Here is a 19,672-nt window from a genome sequence, read left to right as displayed (position 1 = left end):
CGAAGGAATATATCGAGAAAATATTACATTATCTCGGCTATATTTTTAATAGCGCGCCTATTATCTCGGCTTACGTATAATCGATATAAACGACGGGCTACGAGGTTATAATATTATATTTATAATAGTTCGTATTTAAATAATTTAATTAAATATATAAAGCGCGTTATTTTCTATTATTTATACGTATTAAAAGTAATATTTAAAATATTTAATTAATAAAAAATATATAATAAAAGTTAAATAATATTAATAACGTTAATTATATTAAAGTTATTTTATTATAGCGATAAAGAGAGGTTAATTTTATTTAAGCTATATTTATATTCGAATAGTTAATTAACGATTATAAATTACTTTAATTTATTATTATATAAGTAGTTTTTATAGATAATTAATTAATACGTTTAAAGGTTATAAACCTTTTATAAAATATTTCTTATAATAATAAAGTAAAGTTATAATTATACGCCTTTTTTAAATAATTATATTCGTTAAGTATTTATTTAATATATAGAATTTATTATACTTAAAATAATTATTAAACTTATTTTAAATATATACTTTTTATAAAAGATAAAGCGAATAAAAAAACTCGGTAAGCGAGCGAGGATTAATTTACGATATCGCTTTATTTTACTTTATTTTTAATTAATATAAAAAGCTTTATTTTAAGTTTATTTAATATTAACGAGGGAATAAAACCGAAATAAATATAACGCGAGGCTCGTTTATTTAATTAAGCTTACTCGCGTGTTAAAGCTAAAAGTTATAAATAATAAGTACGCTTTAAGGTAAGCTCGGCTAGATTAACGGACTTATCTTATATTTCGCGTCTTATAAGTCGGCGCGGATCCGTTTATATCCCGTAGCAAGGTCCGTCTCGAGCACGTGTTTAGTGGTATCTATATACGAACCCAGCTAGACCTCGGTCGCGCCGTTCTCGTGCGACGTCGCGACCAGGTTAATGTTAACGCAGTAGCCGAAGGATACCGGGGGAAGTCGAAGTGGATATCGATATGGGGCGGCTAGCGGCCCGTGGTCTGGAAGGCCGTGTTGGCGCTGTAGAAGTCAGTATATCACCTAGAAGGGCCCCGTAGGGATCCTCCCCACGTCTAACATGAACCGGGCAATTACCAGCGCAGATAGAAATGCATTAACTTAAATTCTCAAGGGCTGCACGCATCGATGCCGCCCGTCTTACCCCTCGATAAGTATAAAGTATATACCTCGAGTAAGCGCTATAATTCCCCTTTTATTAAATAGGCTCTATATATATATATAATAAATATAATATATAATATAGTCTATTTTAATATATATATAATATATTATTTAATTAAATAAAAGGGAATTAAAAAGTCCCCTTTTCGTATAATTAAAAGTAATTTATATATATTATATATATAATCCCCTTAAATTATATTAATAATTACCCTTAAGTTAAATATATTAATATTAATAACTTTTCTTTTTAAAAGAGGGGAAATTAACCCTTTTTATACCTTCTCGTAAATTATATAAATATATTAAATTATTCGATCTTTTACGTTTTTATCTTTTAATATAAGTAACGTTATACTTATTTTATTTTTACCTTTAATAATATAATTAATTTAAAAGGAACGTAATTACCGGTATTATATATAATACTTAGTACTTCGTTTAATATTTAATTATATTTTAACCTTAAAATCCTTTTTTTCGTGTAAATTATTAATTTATTTTCCTTTTTTCGTTTTAATTTAAAAAGGTCGATATTTAAATTAATAGATTTATTAATCTAAATCCTTCTTTTATTAGTATAAAGGGAGGTTAAATTCCTTATATAAAAATATTTCTTTCCCTTTTTCCTTTAACTATTTATTTTTATTATTATTATTATATTATTTATATAGTTTTTAACTTTAATTATTTATTTTAATTATTTATTCCCTTTAATATTTTTTTTATTTTCGTATAATAATTAATATAAATAGTTAATTAATCGGTTCGTACGTTATTACTTTTAAATTATAAAATATCGTTAGTCGCGATAGTAGTTATTAATAGGTAACTTTATTAATTAGCTTTATTATTAATTATACCTTTTTTTATAATATTACTATTAATATATAATTATCCCTTTTCCCTTTAAAGGAATAATTTAAATATTAATATCCGTGCGATAAAATAAAGAGAAATAAATAGTCGCGTTATTTAATTATAATATTATTATTTACATTAAAATTTCCGAGTCCTTTAAATTAGTAATTATATAAATTATTTAATATAAAGGTTATTTCCGTACGCTTTTAATTACTTTTCGTGGAATTATTAATTTTAATTACGTTAATAAATATATATAAAACCCGTAATCGTTTAATAATTATATTTATTTTATTAATTATTCGGGTAATTAATATATATTATATATATTAAAAGTCGTATAACTTTTAATATCGTGCTTTAATTATTATATTGGTTTAATATAATAACGACGATAATAATAATAATAACAATAACGATAACGTTAATAATAATAATAATAATTTTAATAGTAAGGATAAAAAATTAAATAGCGAGGAGGAATAAAGTAGAATTTAAAGCGACGACGACGTTTAAGTGTATTATATAAAGGAATAATATATAATATTAAGGGGTAATAATAAATTATACGGTATTTTTTTTTTAAAGCTTAAATTATAATATAATATTACGTTTTTTTAATATTTTTTTTATATAGGAATAAAAATATTAATAATAATTATATATTATACGGTAATAAAAGAAATATTCTCCTTTTCTTTTTTTTAATTAAGTTAAGGTTTAAGCTTTTTTACGTACGCTTTTATTTATATAGTAAGTTAGTTCGTAAAGATAAAGTATTTAAAGGTTTAACTTAATATACGTTTAATAAAGGCGTTAATAGGATTATCGCGTTCGTTAATTTAATATATCTTTATTATTTCTTTCCTTTTATATAACTTTTAAAGGGATATAATATCGATTATAAATTTCTTTTCGTTTATAATATTAAGTTTAACGAGGTATTTATATAAGGATTTAAAGTTAATATAAAGGATTATTAAGATATTTTAGAATTTAAGGTTTTATATAATTTTTTAAAGTATAGAGTTTAATATAATATTATTATCGATTCTAAAGATTATATTATATAGCTCGCTCGCGAGTACGCTCCGAGTAACCCTTTTATATTTTATAAAGCTTTAATAAATAATATTTATTTAAATTTTAAATTAATCTTTTATATAGTAGATTTCTTAACCGAGTATTATAATATATTCGACCTATAATATTAAATCTTTATTATTTATAAAGGAACCGTTAATAAATATATATAGTTTTATACGGTAAAGGTTAAATGGAATATATTTTAACCTTTACGTAAAGTATTCGATTTATTATATAATTTATATATTAAAGTATTCGATATCCTTCTCCTTTAGTATTTATATTTATACAGCGATAAAAAAGTTATATAATACCTTTAATTAATATATTAAAGCGATATACGTTCTTTTTATATATTATAAAATATATTACTAGTTTTAATTCGTTACTTAAATATTAATAAGTTAAAGGTATTAAACTTACCCCTTTTATTTAAAAAAAACGTTATATAAATCGAGTTAAATCTTTCCTCCGTTAAATTTAACCGGTATTACTTTAATAAGAATTTCTTTTAATTTTATATAGAAATTAACTTTTATTAGCTTTTATTCCTTTTTTTAAAAGAATAGCGGCGTAATAAAGTTAAAAATATCGTTAATTTATATTACGATAATATCGAACGAGTTTAATCCGTCGTTTATAAATAAAAGGTATAGATTATACGTTAATATTATTATTTTTAAATTTTATATATAGTGTATATAATATATTTTAAATTAATATAATCCGGACTCGGCGAATCCGTATAGTAATAAAACGATTTAAAGGATTATACCGTCCGGGTAATATAATTTAAACTCTTTTAATAATTTAATATATATTATATAAGTAAGCTTTTTATACAATTAAATATATATTTATATAATATCTTAAAGCTCTTTATACGCTTTAAAATCCCGGATAAATATAAATCCGAGTATAAAGAGTAAGTATTAATTTATTCGTTAAATAATTAATAATTAAATTAAGATTTATTCTTTCTCTAAGTTTCTATATCTTTAAACGATAAGCTTAAGTTTTTTATATAGTTTTATATTTTTCCCTTTTATCTTTTATATAAGGTATATTTTAAAGATTCGATATTTTCTATATACGCGTAAGTTAAATTATACGAATTAAAATATACCTTATATAGCGAGGTTATTAATTTCTTTTACGTTAAAGTCTTAAAACGAGGCTTTTAAAATAATAATAACTTTATCGCGGTAAAGTTTTATAATAAGATTATAATTTTTTTATTTCTATATAATAAAAAATATAGTTAATATATTATACGGTAATCCTTTATAGGTTACGACGATAATATAGTTTATAATTTCTTCGTTTTTTATATTTAAAATAAATAGTATATTATATTATTTTTATTATTTAACGTACGTTATTAATGGTTTAGTATTTAATATTAATCGTTTAATACACGGTACCGGCGGTTCGTTATATAGTATCGTATATTTAATATAGGATTTTAATAGTTTTTATAGTATATATTTTACTTTATTACCTTTTATAGTTTATAGTTATTTTTCTTAAGGAAATAGTTTAATTTAAGTTACTTTAAAGTCTTTTAAGCTATCGTATATATCGATATAAATTATATAACTTTTAATTATAATGATTTAATATAGTCCGGTTTAATTATCCTTCTCGCGCTATATGAAAACCTTTATATAAAGCGGAAGGGTAAGAATATCGTAGATATATAGTTCGTTTCGAGTATTAAGAGCTCGATTAATATTAACCTTTATATAGTATTTTTAAAGTATATTTATCGTTTTATAAATAATTTTTACCCGTTCTTAAATCTTTAATAACGATAAGAATTATATATTAATTTAAGGGTACGCTCTAAAAACTAAGAGTATTAAAATTAAGTTATTTAAGCCGCTAATATTATTAAAAGCTTTAACGATTATTTAAAGTATTATTTCTAGGTTCGTATAATTATCGAGTTCTTTTTATAGGATATTATATATTTATTAAAGTAATATATATACTCTTTCGATTTTTCTTATAGTTTAATAAGCCTTAATTAATATTTATTTATATATAATTTTAATAATTCGTATATAGTTTTAAAATTCACTTTAAAAATAAGTACCTAGGTTATATAAAATAATATTTAAAGGCTTTTAGTATATATAGATTTAATATTAATAGAAAGCGTTTTATATATCTCGTGTAAAAAACGTTTTTAAGAACGTCGCCGTTTAAAAAGAGATACTAATATCGATAATATATAATATATTCCGGCCGGTAATATATATAATATCGATAATAATTTTATAATTAAAATTATATTTATTATATAATAAGAATTTAAATTATTATAGTATTAGATTATATAATTAATATTATAAATAGAACTTTTAAATTTCCTTTAAGTTTATTAAGTTAATATCGCTATAATTAACGTTTTTTAATAAATTATATAATCTCTTCGTATAAAGATATTTAAATTATTAATAAAGGCGGCGGAGTTATCCTTTAATAAAATATATTATTTATTTTATATAGTTAACGTTAAAGAAAGGGTATCTTTATTTATAAATAATAGGGAACTATACGTTATTATTCCTTTATATAATAATATTTTTAATATTATTATAGTATACTTTAAGCCGGTTAATATTATATAGCGAAAAGAGGAATAGGGTTAATATATTTAAAATATTATATTTCGTAATTCCTAGGTTTTATTATATAATAATAAATTTGATCGATATTATAATAAGTAAGTTTCCGAATTAAATTAATATAGCTTTAAGGGTTTAATTAATTTCCGTATAAGGGTTCTTTTATATATATACCTCGGTTTATAATTTATTAACGATTAAAACGTATATAGCGTTAGTATTTTATAATTTTCCTTAATAGATTTAATTATATTATCCTTAGAGTATAAAAAGTTTAAGTCGTACGTTTAATTCTTTCGTAAAATAGATATCTTTATTAATAATTTAATAAAGGAATATAATATTAATAAAGTAATAAGCGCTATATTATATAATATTTAATTTAAGGTCCTTTTTTTATTCGATTTATTTTTTTTATAATTAGTAATAGGTTATAGGCTTTCTTAATCTTATAGAAATAATTTATACTTTTAAGGTTTTACGTTTATATTTTTATATATTTAAATATATTATATATAAGTACGTTATTATTTTTTTAATATATACTTCGTTAATTAATATCTTTATTTATAATAGATACGGTATATCTTTTACCGGAAAGGTTTTGTTTTATATAAGATTATTATATATAACGATTTTATATAGGATATTATTAAGGTACGTTAGTTTTAATTATTTTAATGTATAAGGCGATTATTATATAATAAGCGATTATTATATTACGTTTAAGTATTTTTTATATTATTAGTCGTAAAATAATAATTAATAAAATATACCTTTAATAATAGGTTATTATATAAGCTATTTATGAAGTATTTAGGTATTATTTTATAGTCGAGGGCGGTTTTTAAAGAGGTTTATAGGTTAAAAAAAGGCCTTTATACGTCGGTTTTTAATAAATAAAGGCTAGGTTAAATTTAAAGATACCTTAATATACTTATATAATAAAGGTATAAAATTAAACCTCTCTTTAAAATTCGGCTTTAAGGGCTTATTATACGAGCTAAAGTTTATTTAAAAGGAGCTTTAAAATATTAAATAATATCTTTTCCTAGTTTTCTATTTTAATCTATACGAAAGTAATATTAATTTAATTTATATAATATTAATTATAATTAATCTTTATATTAAAATAATTATTTAAAAGGTAATATATTTCGTTTTATCTTCGTTTAAGTCCGATATAATAAAAATAATATTATTCTATATAATTAGTTAAAGCATTTAAAAAGAGGGTATAATAATTTCCTTTAAAGAATTCGTGTTTACGGTATTAACTTACGAAGATCCGGACTTTATTTATAAAGATATCGTACGGTCGGTTAGTATATATTTATTTTTTACGGTATACCTTTTAAAAGGTAATAATTTTATAGTTTCCGATATATTCGTTAATTATTTTTTATATTAATAGAATATTATAATTTATATTATATAATAAAGTAAGTATTTATATAACGAGCTTAAGGGTAATATATTAGTTAAAGGTTAAGTATATAAGTATCTTTTAAAGAGCTTAAATATTATATACCTCGAAGTCTATACTTTAAATATATTAAGGTTTAATTATATATTATTTTATACGGTTTAATAATTTATATTTAATTAAATCGATAATTTATTCTTTTAAATCTCGTGTAGTTTATTTTATAGCGAGCGTTATAAGTTATTAAAAAGGGGTTATCGTTATAAGGAGTTTTATTATTATATAGAGGCTTTTAAGCTAGTTTATTATAATTATAAATCGTTCGTTAATAGTTCCTTTTATCGGTATAGTAACGCTGTAAATATTAAGGTAAGTAATAAATACTTTTTCGAATATATATTTTACCCCTTTAAAGTATTATATAATTTATATTTCGAAATTATTAAAGAACTCTTTTTTAAATATATCTCTTTATATATCGAGAATAATATAATCGTAAAGGTATTATATAAAGTAAGTAATATATAATCTTATACTTTCAAAGGTTTTAAGAAAAGTTATTAAGTCCGGTATATTATTTTATTAATTAGCGTTTAAATATTTCCGGTATTAAAGCTTTATAATATTTATCTTTTATATAATTTCGTTATATATAATTAAATTTAAATTAAGGTTAATATTAAGGGTTTTATTTATAAAGGTTATTATAAGTATATTATTATTTTATTTAATTATATAACGGTGATTAAGGGTATAAAGTAGTATATAATATAATTAATTAATTATATAAAATAAGTTCTTCTTTTCTTTTCTTTATATAGTTTAAAAAAGAGGTTATATCGTTTTATACGTTAATAATAGCTTTTTTTTTCTATAGGAAAGTTCTTTTACGGTATTTTTTACGGGTTATTTAATATAGTTATCGATTTACGCTTTAATTAAAACTATTTCTTTACTTTTATTAATCTATAATTACTTTATATAACTATTAATTAATATTAAATAAGCTTTATATATATATACGATAAGTATAATATATAATATAATTTATTTTAATATATATATAATATATTATCTAGTTAAGTAAAAAGGGATTATAAAGTCCCCTTTTTATACGATTAAAAGTAATTCGTATATATTATACACGTAACCCCCTTAAGCCGTATTAATAATTACTTTTAAGTTAAATATATTAATAATTATAAAAAGTTTACCGCGTTAAAGTTAAAATCGTAGGGCGCGGTATATTATTAACTATAAGACGGTTATTAATACTAGAAAAAATAAGACTATAATTTAAAGAATTGCTAATAGCCTTCTTATTTTATGCAAGCTGTAAAGAACGTGGGGAAAATATTCTCGGCAGCGGTGAAGGGGGGCGACTAAGACGAGCGATCGAAGGAGGCCGCCTGGTATCACATCGGGCGATGACCGGCAATTCCAGCATAGCCCTCTTGGTGGCGGAGCAAATCTGCCGTGCAGACGTTGCACCACTCAGTCGCTACAGGATGATGGTTTTACGTCGTATCACACCCTGCATGATGCTGGCCAGTCATATTGGAAGGCCCTGACCGCCCCCATAAGGGAAAGAGTACGTGGCACATCCCGCTGAAGAAATCCAGTTGGACAAATAAATCGAATTCTAGATCAGCTTCACTCAGTTGTAACCAATTTAAACAATAAATCGAGGGATATATGCGATAGAGCATTTTTGGATAAATGCATACGATGAAGAGCCGCAAGCCAAGCGTCAGCGACCAGATAAATCATGGCATGGGCAGATTGCAGCGCGAATGCCGGCCTTAACAGCGGCCACAAACCCATTTCAATCCCAGCAGCCAACCCATAGCGGACCTCAGTCAATGCCGTGGGTACCGCAAAATCAATACAATTGAGGGATGAGTTATCAACCGACTTCGGCTATGACACCTTTCATTGTGTACCCCGAACCTCAATTCTCGATGCAAACTGATCCAAATATATTTGGATCTGGAGTTCCTAGTACAATGCAGACGGAATATGGCATGAACCTCCTGGTCACACGACCACAAGCTATGGGAAATTGCCAACAACAGCAAAACCCGTCGCATGAGATGTATCAGGGAGCAATGAGAGAATACTGTCAGCTACAGCCTCCAGTCGATTACGGCCACAACAAAATGAAGACGGAGGTTATGGCCACCGACCAATCTGGCAATATGGCAAACCAATCACCAGTGTTGGTTTGCTATGGTATGGTGAGAGGAATCCGCCATCGATTCATTCAACAAAGAGGGCACCCCTGACAAATACATTAGGTATCGGCACTATCAGGAAACTTTTAATGGAGAAGCCCCAAAGACATTCCAACAGAACTCTTGGTGGATATCGAGTTAGCCGAGCGCTTTACCTCGACCGAATACGAGCACATGCAAGGCCGCATTCAAACTGACCATGGGCAAATGATCCAGGGATTGCTGGATGACAAAGCATTAAGGCTATATGCAACCTGCAACCCTACTGAAGCAGGGCAGAATGCGCGGAGTGGTCTCAAAAGATCCGCGGTCATATCGTGTACTTTGGACGTTGTAGTTTATGGTCCTCCAGATATGTACGAACTCATCGGCTCCTGGTTCGAGGATTACGAAATCTATCTTCAAGATCCCCGAATATGTCACCGGGAAGCCAAGTATTTCAACCCTCACAGACTTTCATCTACTGATCTTCATGGATGTCCGCTACTGTCTTAAGTTGTTTCCAGAGCTACCCAGATGCATCTTTCGCAAACCAGGAAGCGGCCCGATCTGTTCAGCAGTCTAAGCGGTAATACAGATCTGGAGGAAACAACTCAGCCCATTAGAATCAGGTCTATACTTCAAAGGTACCGCAGACTTGAAATAACAAAGAAGCGTACTGACATAAGACTTCAGGCACCAAAAACAGGCTCTAACCTTTATGTTACGCCGGGAATGCGGTTGGGGCTTCAGTCAGGCTCAACGAAGGGACGATATATGGGAAATTGCAGACAGCACCCAAACACGCCAGTAAGTCTGTGGTAGGTGCTGTTGATGGATATTCATGCTTGCTAACCTGTTCCAAGATACTTAAACGTTATTTCGGGGGTGCACCAGCAAGAAGAGCCTGGCGAGTTCGCGGGTGGTATCGTAGCAGATCCTATGGGACTGGGTAAGACCTTAACCATGATAGCTCTAGTCGCCACCGACTTAGAGAGAGCTCTATCATTCCAGGGATTTCACGATAGAAACATAAATAAGAGTGGGCAGGTATTAGCAACTCTTATTATAATACCTTTACCGTGTAAGTAAACCGTGCCTTTAAGTAAGTACGAAATGTTAATATTTAAAGTATAATACTCGATACTTAAAAGTATAAGCTAAATACGTAAATGAAGTTAATAGTTTAAAACTTTCGAAATTAATTTAATCGTAGTTATATATCTTATAATAAAATACGTTACCGTTAATATTATAAAAATACTTAAATTAAAGGGTTATATAAATTAAAGGACTTATATTTAATATTTATAATATATTATACGGTCTTTATAAAATAAAAAATAAATAATTTAAAGCGAAACTTAATTTTATTCTCTATAAAATAAAATCGTATTATTCTTAATAAAGGTAAGTTAATTCAATCTTAAATATTATATTACTTACGTTAAATATAATAGCGCACTTTATTTAAAACGTTAAATCTCGTATAATTAAAGTAGCTTACGCTATTAACGTTAAGGTATAATAAGTAGTTATAAGAATATTTATTTAAAATTACTTATTTAATTTCGCCGCATTACTATAATTTATTAAGGTATATTTATATAATAACTTATAAAACTTCGATATTAATATTATTAATCTTTAAAAAATTAAAGAAAAAGCGGAAGTAATTAAACGTTTAAAATTACTCTCGTATTATATAATATTACGCCGGTTAAAAGAAACGATTAACCTCTCTTTTTAATATAATTTAAAATACCTCGTTAACTTTACATGAAATAAAAGAATTATTTACGAGAACTTACGAATATAAGTAATTATAAAACTTAACGAAGCGCTTTATATTAACTCTAGTCGTAATAAAGCTAAGTTTTATATAAATATTTTATAGTAAATTAAGTCGCTTCGCTTTTATTATAACCTAAGTTTATAGTTTTAAGTATAATATATATAACGTAAAACGAGTAGTCTTATAAAAGAATTTATATTAAATAATTAAACCTTTAAATCTTAAAAGACTTTTTAAATATAACGCGGTATAAGAACGATAGTATACTATTAATATAACCCGGCCCTTAAAATCGTTAATACGATATAAAATAAGGATAAGTCGCTTTAAGTGATATATTTCTCGAGCTACTTTAAGTTCGCTTATATAGTTTATATAAATAAGCTTAACCGCTATAATCGGCCTTTTTTATACGGTTATAAACCTTTATATCTCACTATTTTTATATTACTTAATAACGCCGTTATAAATAATTCTTTAAGTTTTAATAGCTTTAATATTAATTAAGCTTTAAATAAAATATTTTTAAAAGTCTAAGCATTTATTTTAAACTTAAAATTTATATTAATTAAAGATAAATAATAAGTACGTAGTATTAAAAAAAATTCACTATCTTTAAAAAGTTAATCGAGTTAATATTATATTCTTAATTTAAAGACTTACTTTTAATATAATATAAAAAGGGTTAAATAAAGCTAATATTTTTTATATATAGTTTAATAATAAAGTCCCGTAAAAGGATAACGTGGTTTACCACTACGCGACGCATATCACTTGGCGACGCACCTTTTCCACTTCTCGACCCTTTTACATAAATTAATTCAACCACAACGCTTAAAATCAATTAAAACTACTCGCTATCCGATTCCTCGCTTGATTCTATATCCTTTTCACATGTTCGCGCATTATGACCTGTCTCGCCGCAAACACCACAGCGCCTTCCACCGGTCGCCCTCCGCTTCGACGAACCCCCATTTTCACCTTCATCGGGCGCTGAACGCTTCCCTTTTGCCTTCTCGTCCTGTAGCTGCTGAGATTCCTCAATAGTAAGGGCTCCTCCAAGCTGGACTCGCGACTTTTTGGCTCTCCGGCGCTTAGAAAGTGCCAAATTAGCCTCCTCCAGCATATGCATCCTATCGCGCATAAGGGTCATTTCATGGGCCATTTTGGTCATACCCTTCGCCATCTGGTCTACCGCATCTAAAATCGGCGTCGGAGAGCTTCCTTGATGGGTAGACACCCTCTTTTTGATATAAGTAGAGTGCTTAGTTGTTTGTTGGGGGTTGGACGGCGTTTGAGGGTCGTAGGTACTGGCCGTCCCTGGACGGGATGGGTTAGGTGTAGGCGTCCGGAGACGCACATTCAGCTTGCTAATTACCTCGTCAGGGTTATGAGGTACTAAACCAGATGCGCTGAATCCAGATTTGATGTTGGCTTCCGTAAAAACAGTAAAATGCGCGGCTTTAAAGGCGATAAAGAACTCGAGCTTGGTAATATGGTTTATAGAAGCCTTGATAAATAGCTCGATTTCTTTCGAATAAGCACGTTTTAAAGGCGAATAAAGTGCTATATCGAGAGGTTGGAGCAAGTGCGATGAATGGGGAGGCATACTAATAGTGATAATATCGTTGTCCTGGCAGTATGCCTCGAATTCGGCCGAAATGTGGCTCTCGTGGCCGTCGAGAATCAGGAGGCGGTAGCGACCCTTCGTCTGCGATCTGGTATGTTTATCGAAGTGTTTGATCCAGTCTAGGCCTGTCTCGTTGTTGGTCCAGCCATTGGAAGTCGGCTTGATCACCCAGTCGCCCGGTAAATCGGTTTCGCGGGACCAGTTCGCGAGGTGATATTGGCCTTGAACGATCAAGAACGGCGGAATGCACCAGCCCTGCGAATTAATGCATTCAATCGCCGTTGACCATTCCCGATTACCAGGCTGGACCGACTTCGCCTTTCCACGCCGCTCGGCGCGTGTTACGACGAGTGTTGACCCGATCATGCCCATCATGAAGCCGGTCTCGTCGAAATTCCAGATGTCTTCGTCGACGATCCCGTATTTCGCCTTTATATTCGCGACCAGCGCAAACCAGGCAGAAATAACTTTAGAATCCTCGCAAAGAGCCCTCTGGTAATCGTACCGACGATTCATTTTGGTCTTCAGGTCCGGGTTGCGGTCGATAAAGCGCCTGACCCAGTGCTTGCCGACGCGGTCGCCGCCGCGCGACGCGGTAAGGAGATTAGCCATATCTTCTACACCAGCGAGATCGGGAGGCATCCCTCGGATATCCAGATCAATTATATGCTTGCGAAGTACCTCCTCTTCAGTTGGATTTATTTTACGTCGTTTCGGTCGGATTTCGCGTTCTGAAGTTCGGCCGTGGATTCGATGGCGTAAAGTTGATTCGGGTATGTTGTAAGCTTTTGCTGCTGCTCTTTGGCTTATTTGATTCGGTCCGTTTCGTGTCGCTTGAATTGCTAAAACTATCCGATCTTCTTGGGATTGATTAGGCATTATGGTTGTGGAGGTATTACGCGTTGAAGTTTAATTGTATTGGAATTGAATTGAGGTGCGTCGCCAAGTGATATGCGTCGCGTAGTGGTAAACCACGTTAAATAATTTATTATAAAAAGGTTTAAAATTAATTTAATTTAATATATTATATTTTTTACTTTATTATATAATATTATTAAATAAGTCTTTTCTTACGAGACTCTTTATTTTATTACTTATATATATTAATATATTTTAAATTAACCTTTATTATTATTAATCGCGCTTATTTAATAAAGCTTTATTAATTAATTTTAAATATTTTATTTATTTATATAAATTAAAGTAATAAACTTTATATAATTTAATTATTAAAGTAAGAGTTATAATTAATACGATTAATATATTAAGATTAAATAGCTTATTAACGTATTAATTATATATAAGAATTTAACCTTAAAAAATTAAACTTTAACGCGCGTTTATCGATTAAAATAAATTAAAAAAGTTACTACGATTCGATTATACGTTTAAGATTTATTTAAAGAGATTAATACTCTTAAAAACACGAACTTTCGTATTACCGCGACTAGACCCACCTTTTCCCGGAGCGCGAGCTAATGCCGATACCGATTTAAAAAGTAATAAAGCTTTAAAAGTCTAAGCGATCGCTAGCCGGCGTCCTACTCTCACCTTATAACGGGGGCTAGTCCGACGATAATAATTAAAGCGAACTCTAAGTAAGAAATAACCGGCCTCTATTTTCTCTAACGAACTTTACTTTATTAATATTAAGATAATTTAACTTTACGTATAAAAACTACGGGCCCTACTTTAAAAGTTTCTTTAACATAAGATTTTAACGTTTTTATACGTAGCCCGGTATTATTATATTTATCGAGTTAAAAGGAATTAAAAAACGGCTTAAATTTAACGCGTAAAAACTAAGTTATATTATTAAATAAAATTTATACCGAAGTTTTATATAAATATTAACGTTAATATTATAAGTTTTAATTAACTTTTTAACTTTATATAAAAAGCTTTAATTATTTCGAAGGATTTATAAGAATTATAATATCTCGATTAATAAAATTAATAGTATTCTTCCTTTTAATTATAGTTTAATAATACCCCTCGTGTCTCTTTCCTTTTATAATATTATTTTTTTTAACTTTTATATTAAGATAAATTATAATTACTATTATAATATTTATTTAAACTTAACTTAAAAAGTCCTTTAAAATCGTTATTATTAATAGCGGTATTACGAGCGTTATTTTAATTATAGCGTTAATTAAATATAAGATCTCGTGTTAAATTTATAAATAAAGCTACGGCTTTAATACAATTAACGTAAGTATCGTTTTCTTATTTAATATATTACGAGTTATAAATATTTACAATAAAAGTTTATACGCTACGTTTAAAAAGTTAATATATATAATTAATAAGACTCGAAATATAACGTTTATTTTAATATATTAAACGATATAACGAAGGGCGAGGATTTAATAAACTATAAACCGCTATTTACTTTAATTAACGATTAAAATATAAATATAATTAATTATATATATTTTATAAAAGAGGTTTTTAAAGTAATTCTTAAGGATAAATATTACTTTTAAAAATACTTTAATCGCGTTAAAAAATAGTGATAAAAATAATCGAGTTAAAATATTCTTTTATAACGATAATATAATTAAGGCCGATATTATAATAAGTTATAACGGTATTAAAAGCCGGATATAATAGCTCGTTTTAAGCGGCGATAACGTTTTTAACGTTTACTCGTAATATATTTATATTTATAAGTATTAAAGTATAATCCTTATAACGTAAACCGTTAAGGCTTTAAACGAGGAGCGAGTTAAAAATTTATACTTATAAATTAATAAAAACGTTTATATTTTAAGTTACCCCGTTAATAATAACGAGACGTTTAATATATTTAATATAATAGTTAATAAAAGCGATTAATCGAGTTACGATTAATTAACGCTATTAATAATACACGAGGAAACGTTATATTATTATATTAACTTTAAGCTTATAATTAAAAAGTAATTTAAATTAATAAACGAGAATATTAATAAAGTAATTAAGTTTATATATATAATTTTAAACCTTTTTCCCTTTAAAAGCTTAGTATATTTATAAATAATTAAACTTAAATTTAACTATATAATTAATTAAACGAAATAATATAATAAACCCTTTTTAACACGGGTAATTACCCCGTCCCCTAATTTAATAAAAACCGCCTCGTCCTTTACAGTAACGCCGCCTACGCTACGACCCCGTACTATAGCGCCGGCGCGGGTTTCTACGTCGAGAATTCGGCGGTGCTGTCCGAGCTGCTCGCCGACAGCCGCGTCACGAAACCCGACCAGCTGTCCGCCGTCTTCGCGGCGTTCGACGCTATCCGGCAGCCCCGGGGGCACTAGCTCGTCCAAAGCAGCCGGCGTATAGTGGAGCTGTACCAGGGCCGGGCCTAGGATATCGACTAAAAGGATGTGGGCGCTATGCGCAAGGAGATGGAGGAGCGGTTCCAAAGGGTTTAGGGGGTACGATTTAGGGGAGGCGATACGGGAGGGGAAAGAGGACTTGCACAGGCGGTTGGAGTCTTAAGGACGCTATGCTTGAGATTAAACCAATAATTAAAATATCCAAGACTAGAATGAACATAATGTTAGAACTAGTTTCATCTCTTAAGCCTATCTCTAAGCGTGTGGTATTGCCCTCTGACTTTTGCCATGTCAAATAGCCAGGCTTGACCTGACTAGATTTCCCGTTCACCACTATCCTACGCCTGCACCTAGGTGAAGCACCTACCATGTTCTATACACAGTGCACCATAATGAATATCTCAACACTCCTGTAATAGACCAGTGATGTGAAAGGGCCGGGTTGGGGTAGTGAGACGATGTACAAGCTTGTAAACGGTACCTTTGTGAACTTCACTGCAATGTCAGGTAGGCATAGTAAGCATGGGAACGGGCTGGCGCTCATCAGGCGTACACTCGGCTCGGGCCATAACCGGCTTCCTGATTTGGCAAGTCACATGGCAGTTCCCCACAAGAGTTACATTCCCCCATCTTATAAATAGCAACATTTTTGCACTTTGAAGATTGACCACCATACGAATGGTACGCCCGACGCCCGGTCACAGTGATCAAGCATGCAAATCTCTATGGAGTATGCAGGCCAACGGAGGTACATTCAGCACTTTCTCTCTCCACTAAACCCCAAATGGAAAGCAGGGATATTCTCAAGTGCTACTGCAGGCCTGGTTTTGTATCACCTGACAAACTAGACATCCTTCTGGGCAATCGACAGGCAGCTGAGACAGCGTAGCTCACCCGGGATCATCTTGGCACCCAGCAGGCTGTGTAGCCTGGTCCAGATCAGGCCACTTCATACATTATGTCCACTCATTGTGCATGAGGAAGTCAGACGAGGCTCTGTACTAGACATCGCAACCAAACCAAATCAGGAGAACAGGGTTATTTACCGTTCCAATTATAAGCCCGGCACTCCCGCCTGTGGTATTGGTGCCATGGGCCGAAACATAGTCATCCATTCTTCCTTAAACCTGGTAATTCTTTGGGCCCGACCCGAGTAAAATCTCCGGAACCATCCAGTTGGGCACCAAGTCAAGCGACCATGCAACATGATACATCACACCCAGCCTTACATGGCCAAACGCCACGACTAGCCCCACTACAATTCGCTCCCTCCAATGACGGTCGATTGCAGCACGCACATGGAGATTGGGAGCATTACAAGCCCCAAATCCGGCAGTTGTACATTGAGGACGATATTCCACTAACCAAGGTCGCATCGATCCTGCAGGACCGCGGATTTCACGCCAGGTAAGCGGGCCTTCTGATCAACAAAAGAAGCTGTTGATGAACGAGCGCTGATGATTTGACAATGTTAGCCTGAAGACGTACCGATCCAGAATCCAAACCTGGGGTTGGACCAAGAACAAACCGAGGCGCAAGGCCATGCCCCACAGAGTCCAGACGTCACATGCGCTCTGCCCAGCAGTGCCGTCTTCGGCACTAGCCCGTCTCCAAGACGTTCTTATACGACAGATGAGCGAGCTGCTACTGGACAAATCAGAGTTGGAGTTCTGGACGTGGGGCCCGGGCCCTTATGGTGACTCCCCTTCCTTTCTATCCTTGGCCGACATCATTCAGGGCAACTTGCTGGTCAGGAGACAGCACGTTGCAGAAGGCTTTTGCCTGATCCAAAAGGGGTTTAGCAACGTAGGCCAGGTATTCCAGACGCATACGTTGTGTGCGATTCTCGACATGGTAGTTCACCTTCACCGATACTGCGATGCCCCAATTATCCGAATGCTCCTCAAACACCTCGTCTCGCTGTCAGAGCAAAGGACTGACAGGGGTCGACGGGTGCAGGATAGTTTGAATGAGCTACTCGGGCTGTCGACCAACCCGAGCCTATCTTACCGGGACTCCCTCCTCGAAGCACAATACCACATATACAATGAGTTCCGGCGCCAAGGCGCGCTCCAAGAGCCGTCCTTACTGGCCACAATGGCTGCAGGTGTTGCCCCGCACTTGTCCGAACCCCCTTGGGCCGGGACAGACTGGAAAGAGTTTCTAGTCTCCAGTCTGGACCAGATGAGAGGCTCCTTGCGGGATCGGTACGGGATACATCATCCTAGCTATCATTCCTGGCTTTGGAGGCACCTTGGGCGGATTCGCAACATTTGTGGGGAAGACAGCGAGGCTGCGTTCGAGTTAGCCGCATGCATTAGACAGGAGCTCGGTTCGGTCACACCACAGGAGACGCGCCTTTTGCCCGAATGCTGGCTAACAATGGCACAGTACCATTGGAAGGAACTCTGGCAGCAGGCTGAGTGCGACATGGGAAGTCCCCGGGCGCAGTACGCCATTCACCTGTTGTGTAAGTACACTAATAGCCGAGAGGCATCAGGCGCTGCCAATGACGCAGAGTTAGGATGGCTCCGGGTGCTAGAAGATTGGCAAGTCCAAGCGGGCTCCAGCGAGGAGGCGGCCAATACGTCTGCAAGGTGCAATACTATGATCAGAGAGATAGGCGCAATCAGGGTCGGGGCTTCGTAGAACCTTTAACAAGCATGTTCGGCATTGCAGCTAGTGATACTCAGCCAAGGCAGGTCGAAGGCATACTTTCTACTTCGCTGGCCGCATATGCTTATAAGGGTTACGGGGCTGGACCAGACGCCCTTTGAAGAGCGACCAGCGTTCATGACCAGTTGGCGTAGTTCTGTATCTAAAGACCGTAAGCGGATTAGGTAATTAAATTGGAGTTTCATCGAGCAGCCATACAAACCTACATAGAGAAGGCGATCAATCCTGGTCTGGCCCGGAGACCGCCGCAAAGAACTGCACTTTGCCTTAAGAGGATTGTGCCTCGCCACGAGAATACGGGCAAACAAAGCCACATTATGCAAGATAAACTTAGCTGTCACTCACCCCACTCTTGAGGTACTTCACCATCCACGAATTAGAAACCACTTTGCTATTTGCCGATAATATGGCTTGCATAAAGCAATAATGTCCAGATGCATAGTTTTCGGTGAGGCTGTTGTCACCACAGAGCATTAGCGCTTACACCCAAAGGCCTTACTGTCTAGCCACGCACCCACTCTAAGCCTGTGATCTATGGATGTGGAAACACAAGGCATATCGGTTACTGGCTGGCTTACCTGGCAGTTTGTAAGTACTGCATCAATGCTCATAACCGGGCGAAAGAGTCATAACTAGGGGGCCACTAGGAATCTATCTGCAAAGTAGAAAGTGGAGAAACAGCCTGACATATTGCCAGGCGCCATTTTTCTCCACGAAGCTCTATGTTCAACTATTTCAAGCAACCAGTCCCAGGAAAAGACCGATATATCCTGCTATTCTTTAGCAGAAGAGAATT

The 19,672-nt window shown here is 31.9% G+C and overlaps 1 protein-coding gene across 1 annotated transcript; it reads left to right on the top strand.

Annotated features, from left to right (window-relative positions):
- Positions 1 to 17,398: 17,398 nt before the first annotated feature.
- Positions 17,399 to 18,849, top strand: PG986_005632 (uncharacterized protein; the record flags this gene model as incomplete). The annotated part of the gene is made up of 2 exons (XM_066841854.1): positions 17,399 to 17,607; positions 17,697 to 18,849. The coding sequence occupies 2 exons, from the start codon at positions 17,399 to 17,401 to the stop codon at positions 18,847 to 18,849; spliced, it is 1,362 nt and encodes a 453-aa protein (XP_066701716.1).
- Positions 18,850 to 19,672: the final 823 nt, after the last annotated feature.

Source organism: Apiospora aurea (genome assembly GCF_038362705.1).
Source record: "Apiospora aurea strain CBS 24483 chromosome Unknown utg000004l_segment0_segment0, whole genome shotgun sequence".
Taxonomy (NCBI): domain Eukaryota; kingdom Fungi; phylum Ascomycota; class Sordariomycetes; order Amphisphaeriales; family Apiosporaceae; genus Apiospora; species Apiospora aurea.
Note: the sequence above shows the minus strand (reverse complement) of the source record. Positions and strands in the feature narration are given on the sequence as shown.